Source organism: Eschrichtius robustus, chromosome 15 (genome assembly GCF_028021215.1).
Source record: "Eschrichtius robustus isolate mEscRob2 chromosome 15, mEscRob2.pri, whole genome shotgun sequence".
NCBI lineage: Eukaryota > Metazoa > Chordata > Mammalia > Artiodactyla > Eschrichtiidae > Eschrichtius > Eschrichtius robustus.
This window is the reverse complement of record NC_090838.1, coordinates 31,026,892-31,035,681: the sequence shown is the minus strand read 5'-3', so window position 1 is coordinate 31,035,681 and position 8,790 is coordinate 31,026,892. Positions and strand designations below refer to the sequence as shown.

Below are 8,790 nucleotides of genomic sequence, written 5' to 3'. Positions count from 1 at the left end.
GACTTGGACTCCGAAGAGAAGGACGTGAACAAGGTGCTGCTTGGTCCCCTGCTCAGGGCCCACCACGACCCGGGCCTCCAGGCTTTCTGGGACCTCCTCACGGCTGGGGTGTGACGTGGCTGGGAACTGGAGGCGATGAGGCGGGGCAGAGCTGGACCAGCCGCTGCAGCAGGGCTGCCCAGCCTGGCTCACTGTGCTCCGGGGGCTGGGGTTCTCCCAAGGCTCACTCGCCCTGGGGAAGCAGCGCAGCCGAGGAAGCCACCGCCCACCATCAGGAACAGCGAGCGAGGCTGAGAGGAGCTTTTCTAAACCATTCGAAATGAAAACTAAATGTCAATCCATCATGCTAGGGGAAAGACCAATGTATCTATCCTATATCCTCTCTAAAGAAAATGACGTTAAAAAAATTAACGTCTTAAGATGAAGTAAACAAAGAGTATGTGAGAAAACATAGGAAAAAAGTATCCTAGAGATGTGCCTCAGAGTTAATAAGTAATAATGATATGTTATTTTTCTCATTGAGTAATATTTGTGGCATTTGTCAGCTTTTAAAACTTTATAATTGGTTGTGATGTCTCTCATTCTAAATAAAGTTACTTTCATACCTAATTTTGTATTCTTTTTCTTAACTAATACTCCAAATTGTATAAGCTTGAGGCTCACAAACTTGGATCAGTCCTTGGATGACTCCATATTAGCTCAATATACATGTGATTAATTACGACTGCTGGGTACCCTGAGCTCCTAGGACTGAAGAACATTAAGGAAATAAAATGCATTTCAAGCAAAGAGACAAAATAAATAACTGAATTGGTAGCTTGGCTGGAAAATCACTATCTTCATGACTGGAACCTTTTAAAAATTAGGACAGACAGTGTTAGGCGCCAGACGATTTCCACACTACACCACAGTCTGCCAGATTGGAAGGGGCTGTGCAATGAGGGCTCTGCCAGAGGCACAGTATGTAATGCCATTTCTACCTGTAAGTTTCAGCAGACTATTTTCCCAATCAGGTTTCCCAATTTAAATTAGTTAGGATATGGCAATACAAAGTATTTAAGAAGGAGGAGAGATATACTTTAATTCTCCATATGCAAACTTTATTGGCCAAAATTTAAGAATGCTATATAAAAACAAACAAAAAAATTATCTCAGAGTTCTAACCAAAGTCCAATTAAGTAGTTTATTTCATAGTGCAATTGCTCAACTTGCTTTATTTTATAGAATGGATATATTTGAATATTATAGAAACTTGTTTAAAAAACTAAACTCAATATGTTAGAGTTTGCTACATGCAAAATCATGGTTTATGGGACTGGAAAGTGCCGCAGTTACAACTCTCCAAATTACAATTTCTGTCTTTCAAAATCCAAGCCATGAACAATGTATATGAATCAATTGTTTTCAAGATATTGGTCAGCAGGAAAGAAAGGACAGTGATCCCTGAGAGACAGGTAATGAACAAAGTTAAGCCCTACAATTGCCCCAGATCACTGTCTGGAGAGAGTTTCCAGGCAACGGTGCACAGCAGGGAAGCCATAAAGGAGTCCCACCATCTCCTTGAGTTGAGGAGACAAATTAATCAACACAATGTCAATCAAAATCCCATCTAGATTTTTTATGTTAGAAATTTAAAAACTGATTCTAAAATTCATATGCAAATGCAAAGAACTTAGAGTAGCCAAGAAGAGTTAGCAAAGGAACACGCCTGGAGGAATATCTGATTTCAAGACAGTAGGAAACTAAAGTAACCAACAGAGTGTGGTATTGGCATTATTACTGATAATGGATCAATGGAACAAAATAGAAAGTACATAAATAGACCCACATATATATGGAAAATTGATTTTTGACAAAGGTGCAAAGGCAAGTCAGTGGAGAAACGATACCCTTTTCAGCAGATGGTGCTGGGACAACTGTATATCCATACACACAACAAATGAACTTCAATCCATAACTCAGACCATATACAAAAATTAACCCAGAATGGGTCACAGATTTAAATGTAAAACCAAAAATTATAACACTTTTAGAAGAAAATATAGGAGAAAATCTTTATGACCTTGGATTAGGCAAAATATTTAGATACAGCACCAAGAACAAGATACGTGAACGTATGAATTGTTTTATCAAAATGAAAAACATTTGTCCTGTGGAAGACACTGTTAGGGAAGACAAGCCACATGGAAAGAAAACATTGGCAAATTACACATCTGATAAAAGACTTCTATCCAGAATATATAAAGAACTCTCAAAATTCAACAAAAAAGAAAACAAGTATCTCAATTAAAATAATGGGCAAAAAAGTTGAATGGAGACTTCACCAAAGAAGATATATGAATGTCAAATAAGCACATGAAAAAATGCTCAGTGTAATTTGTCATTAGGGAAATGCAAATTAAAATCCCAAGTAGATATCACTACACACATAGACTAGCAGCTAAAATGAAAAAGACCGACTTTATTGTATAACAGAGAACTACATTCAATATCTTGTAATAACCTATAACAAAAAATATGTAACTGAATCACTTTGCTGTACATCTGAAACTAATACAATGTTGTAAATCAACTATACTTCAATTAAAAAAAAAAAAAAAAAGACTGACCATAACAAGTGTTGTTAAGAAGGTGGAGAAAGTGGAACTCTCATACACTGCTGGTGAGAATGTAAAATCATACTTTGGAAAACAGTTTTGACAGTTTTTAAAAATACTAGACATATATCAACTATATAATTCAGCCATTCTACTCCTAAGTATCTATCCAAGAGAAATGAAAGCGTATGTCAATTTGAATAATTTATATGACTACTCATATATTTATTTGTAATTATCAAATACTGGAAACCGCCCAAATGTTCATTAACAGGTGGATGGAGGAAAAAAAAAACTGTGGCGTATGTAATAAAACACCCCTCAGCAATAAAAAGGAATGAACTATTATTACACACTATGACATGAATGAATCTCAAAATAATTATGTTGAGTGAAAGAAATCAGACAAAAAAGAGAGTGCATAATGTACAATCCAATTATATAAAAGTCTAGAAAATGCAATTGCTAGTAACAGAAAACAGACCTGTGGTTGGAGATGGGAGGTGCAGGGAGAGTCAGGAGGAAGGGGTTGCAAAGGGGCAAACTTTGCTGTTTATTTGTGGTGATAGTTTCATGGAGATATATACATATATCTCAAAACATATCAAATTGTACACTTTAACTGTACATTTTTTGTATGTCAATTATACCTCAATAAAACTATTTTCAAGACGTATGATTTGACTTTAGGCATCTAGAGCAAAATATAGCTTTGGGAGCTGCAAAAATCATAGAACATCAAGATATTAACTACATTTGGTTCTAAAATGTGACCTTGTCTTTACTTGTGCAGTGAAATATTCTTGTAAATTGCCCAATCAGTAGGTCATATAGTCCATAATGAGGCTCTCCCTACACACACAGATCAAGTGGAACAAGTCATTTACAACAGGTTTCACCATTACCCCTTTTTTTTCTTTCCTTATCTTGCGGGGAGAAGGTGGAAATATAAAAGCAGATTTAATACAAGGCAAGATACACAACAGGTTGTTGGGAATTTATGATGTGAAACCAGAAAATGGGTATCAATATCCAAAAAAAACAAGGAAAGATTTTTCTTTGCTCTCTACTTTTCTTTTCCTTCTTTCCTTACTATCCCTCTCTACACCCCCCCCCATTTTCATACCATTTCTGCCTTTCCCTTCCTTCTTTTTTTTCCTGCTCTCCTTCCACCTTCTGTCTTTTACTCCCCACATCCCCCCATTTGTTGGCAGGATTGCATGGTGGTTCAGACCACAGCTCGGACTCTGGAGCCGACTGCCCAAGTTCAGATCTCATGCTGTGTTAGGCATGGTATTTAATATCCTGTGCTTCAGCTCCCCTACCTGTAAATGGGATAATAACAGAAGTTCCCTCCTCATAGGGTTGCTGTGAGGATTAAATGGGCTAACATAGGCAAAACAGAACAGGTAGAACCATGCAAGTGTTACCATTCTCAGACTTCTTTCCCTTCCTCCCACCCCCCTCCATCTATGCCAAACACATTGGACTCCACTCGGTTAAATGGAAAGGGCCCTGGGTTCAAAGATGGGTTCCAAAGGCATGAGATTCCAAGACCTGGTACCTTATCCTGGCTCAGCCACTCACCAGTTCTCTTAGATATCAGAGATTAAACTGTTTACCGGTAAAACGAGAAGGCTGGTCTAGAAGATCGTCTCTACGGTCCCATCCACCTGTTTATACGGCTTTTTATAATTCAGAAGTATGCAAAAATTATCAGATGAAAAGCTTTTTGACAACTTGCAGGCACAACAGAGATTTTCATGTTACAATGAAGGATATTCAGTACTTAGAAAGATAACTAACACTGCAAATTACATGGACATGACAATTGTTAAAATTTTAGTGGAACACTACGTTACTTCTTTAATGTTTTATGAGAAATTTTAACACGGACCTTATTATCTTCTGAAATCAAACACATTCAAGAAGTTCTGGATCGGAACTCCCCCTTCCCAAAGCCGTGTGCGAACTCTCTTGAAAGTTTAGGAGTTTGTGTACTTTGTCTGTGGTGCAGGCTGTACCACTGGCTTGGCCTCGGTGACCCACCAGGAGAAATCGTTTCAGAAACACTCGGCAGCTATTCTGTCTTCTCCCAGGTCAGCAGAATGAGTGGTGAGTGAAGCAACTACAGAAGGAGTTCACAGTGGTTCACTTTGTGTGAAATTCACTGGAGTAAGTGAAATAATTTACATATAATGCTGCCATCCGAAAACACTACTCAGCTTTTAAAAGACGGGGAGGTGGATTTAATGTGGAAACCGCCTTTAGCTGGCTTCATCACACATAGATGCTTTGATTTTATGACTTGATGAAGACTAGCTATGACCAGGCGTGACCCTGGAATGGAGCACAGAACAGGGCTTTGATGTTAATTTGAAGGGGATATGGGATTACCATGGTGAGGAGGGAGATTTCCTCCATTAACCTCCTACTGAAAAATCTGTCCAATGTGTCAGAAATTAACAAGATTTGAAAGATTCAAGTAACTTTTAGAAATGTTACATTCTTATTGGGTCAAGTCCTTATTCAGAAACTGATCACTCAATCAAGGGACATCAGCTTGTCCACTGAAGACACATTGACTACAGGGACCAAATGGGAATTCTGTTAAAACAAGATTGATTAGGTCTTGTTATGTTTCAATTATGATCCCAAGTCCCACCATCACCAAAGAGCGTTCCCGCTGTTTCTCATAATTCTTAGCAGAAGTCTTTGTACCATTCTCTGCTGGAATGAGCTGCTCCTACAAAGCCTACAACGTGGTTGATTCTACATTATTTTCTGCTGCTAGAATCACCTGTCTCGACTTGCACATTCACCTAGCTGTTTAGAGATAGCCAGAGGTAGCCATGGCCTTGTGGATACTGTGTATCAATGAGGGTACCAATAAAACTCCTGTCCCTTCCAGCTAGTAGTTTCAGTGTTAGACCAATTGTCAGAGTTTGGGCAAGAATCAGTTGGATTGATTTAGGTATCTCGATGGGCCATTATAATAGACAAGAGGGAGAAACTAGCTCAGTTTGATTAACTGGTATCACTAAGTCAAGGCTTGAAATTGAGTGCGTAAGTGTGTGTGTGTGTCCATGCATTTGGGATAGCAAACAGTAAATTTAAGCTTTGACCTGATTTCCAGGATAAGGCTGGTTAAAGGGTAGTGGGGGATCTATAAATCCCTGCTAGGTAAGTTCAATTTAAAAATCCTTTTAATTATTAAAAATTGGGAAATATTAGAAATCAAACACAACTCCACAGAAATATGAACAACTACCAGTTTAGTGTATTTCTAATAGATGATTTTCTACGCACATTTTCATATAGTTGAGATCATGTGCGTATAGTAATTTGTGTTCTACTTGAACTTAAGATTGTCTGTGCATTTCCCTATGTCATTTTTGAAATTATTTTTAATGTCAAAATAATATTCTATTACAGTTTTATTCAAATATGGTTAACTGCTTTCTTACTGCTGGACACAGTGTTTTGTTGTAAAAAATAATGTTGTTATGAACATTTATGCATAAGTGTACTTTCTCTCTTTAAGATTATTTCTATAAAATGAAATTACAAGATTAAAGTTTATATATTTTTAAGGTTCTAGATACATTTTACCAAATGTTTGCGTCAAAATGCCCTCCCAGCAGCAGTGTATGAGAATGGTCCACCTCATGGCATCATTGCCAGCACTGAACGTTTCTTTAAAGAAAAAAAGAAATTCTTGCTAATTTGATGGTAAACGGTATCTTATTGTAATTTTCTTCACATTTTTAAAATTACTAGTTATATTTCCCCTTTTGTTTTTCCTCTCCTATCAACAACTTGTTCATGCCCTTTGCCTTTTTTTCCATTTTTCATTCACATTAATGAAATTATTCTGTTTTGTAAAGTCACCATTGAAGCAGCACTAAAACACTCACTTGAGTTCATTTTATTGAATTGACTTAAATATTTTATTTAAAGAAATATTCTGAAGACTATAGTTTAATAGGAAAAATATAAACCGTACATGTTTAAAGATCATTTTGTAGTGACCTTATAGGAAATAGATTCCTCCAAATAACATGATTAGTTTTGTAGTGCTACTAGTGGAATGCATTCTGCAGAAACGTGGTTTTGCCTTGATATCTGAGCACATTACCCTTACATCAAAAAAGAAAAAAGGATAATAAAAAAACACAACTTTGATTAGTTTAAATTTTAGTAGACCACATCTGATTTGTTGAAGTCAAGTTCTTTTATTTACCTCTTCAAGGAAGTGTTTATTTTTTTCACCTCTTTCTGTGCATCTTTATCCTATAAAGAAAATACAAATACACAAAAAGATTTCACACATTCAACCTCATACTCCAGGTACTTTGAAGTAGACTTTTGTTGAATGAGGGAATACTTTTTTGAAGACCATTACAAAGAAACTGTGCATTTCTTAGGACCAGGCATGATTCAGATCTCTGAAAACGTAAGTGATGTGGAGAGTGATTTCCAGGCTCTTCCTCCAGCTGGTCTGGAGTGGTGGATACAGGAAGGGGAGCCCCTTCTATAGAAGCTGACACACTGGATCCACCAGCGTGTTAATGATAACACTGTTTTCTTCTTCAACTATAACATGTGGAAGAGGTCCTGGCCCTAGCAGCAGAATTTGAAGAAATCTGAGATTCCTCTGTAAGATCCAGACAAGATTCCACTGCAAGATCCAAACTACCTACCTTATCAGGTAGTTTATATTTAAGATTAAAAATCATGTAATATGTTTTATAGGACTCCACATGTGTTATTTCCTTAAAACAAGTGTGGAAGTTAGGAAGAGTGGAAACAAATTCAGATGGTAAGGTACTCCTATGCGCTTTTGTGTTTAACAGACACTTACTGAGCACCTATCAGAAAGGATTTAAGGAATGTAACACATTTAAAATAAACAGATGAGGAAAACTGGACAAGGTAGATTTTGGAAGTAGTTGTTGGCCAGATTTTTTTTAAAACTGTAAGTTCTTCAATAGTTTTAATCATAAACATTAACACACTGATTCTACTGTAGTGTCTGATCAACTAGAAGTATACCTTCTATCAAATCAATATTTTTGAAGGTTGTAACAAAATATGGTTAATGAATCTATGATAGTGATGCATAATTTAAAAGAACTTATAAAAAGCCATAATTCATGTTTATCTTTGTAATCCTAGGGCCAGCTCAGTGCCTGGCACCTAGAAGACTCTAAATAAATGCCTGTTAAACAAGTGGTTAGACACCGGAGCTCAGTAACAATTTCCCAGATCTAGGAACCAATTTCTTATAGACGATGTAGATGTAGATGAGAGACTTATTTCAACTAGATGCCTAAAGAAATGAATATGCTCAAACTACAATAAAAGATTTAAAATTAAGATCATGGCTTAGCAATATTTGCCCTCAGGCACCACACAGAATTCCTTCAACTCCCACCCAATCCAACTGCCAACACACACACACACACACACACACACACCCCTCCCATTTTACCTCCTTCCCAGGGCTTCCACCTAAGTCTTTAATTAATTTACTTTTTTAATGGATAGAGGACACTGGCAGTGCCTTTTAGCTTCAAAAAAATACCCCGCCAACTAAAACCAGCACCTCCAGTCATGCTTTCCTCCGCCACTGCCCAAAATGTACCCCCTTCAGACCATGAATCCTCTTCGGTGCTCACCCCAAAACCACTCTTCTCTAGTCTCTCTTCCCTGACTCAACCTCACACTCCTCCCCTTTTTCCAGACAGAGCTCCCTGGAACCCCTGTTAGAAGACTTGTTTTGAAGTCATTTCTGCATAACCAGCAATGTATTTGCTAAAAGAATATTTCTGAGGGCCTCGGGAAGAGGATGAGGGAGTGGTTAGAGCCAATGGTAGAGGATAATTGCTCTCGACCATTTCTTATAGCTGTTAACAAACTCTTGGTCACTCTCCTTTTCCTTTTATTTTTTATGACTTTGGTGCCTTGGTCTCCACACCGAGTTCTGCCACCACTGTTGGAGACTTCACTGTTCCCATGGCCCGTGTATCCCAGCCTTTTAGAAGGGTGTCTCCTCATCTTCCCCACCACCCCCGTGAGTGCACCCTGGGCTGTGTCAGACCTAAAACTGCTCCACCTCTGAAATAGGCATCCTGTTCTCTGAACACTGACTATCTTTTGGGGTCATTTATCCAATTACGCTCAATACATC

General features: G+C 37.7%; 1 protein-coding gene across 2 annotated transcripts in view; it reads right to left on the bottom strand.

Moving 5' to 3' along the window:
• Nucleotides 1-6,572: 6,572 nt before the first annotated feature.
• The window catches only part of RMDN2 (regulator of microtubule dynamics 2), an 82,472-nt gene continuing 80,254 nt past the window's right edge, over nucleotides 6,573-8,790 (bottom strand). For both annotated transcript variants that reach the window (XM_068564297.1, XM_068564298.1), the window contains exons 11-12: nucleotides 6,841-6,890; nucleotides 6,573-6,736 (exon numbers count right to left, since the gene is read on the bottom strand). In XM_068564297.1, the coding sequence (XP_068420398.1) occupies nucleotides 6,631-6,736; nucleotides 6,841-6,890 (156 nt within the window). In that variant the 3' untranslated portion in view covers nucleotides 6,573-6,630. The remainder of the gene's footprint in view (nucleotides 6,737-6,840; nucleotides 6,891-8,790) is intronic.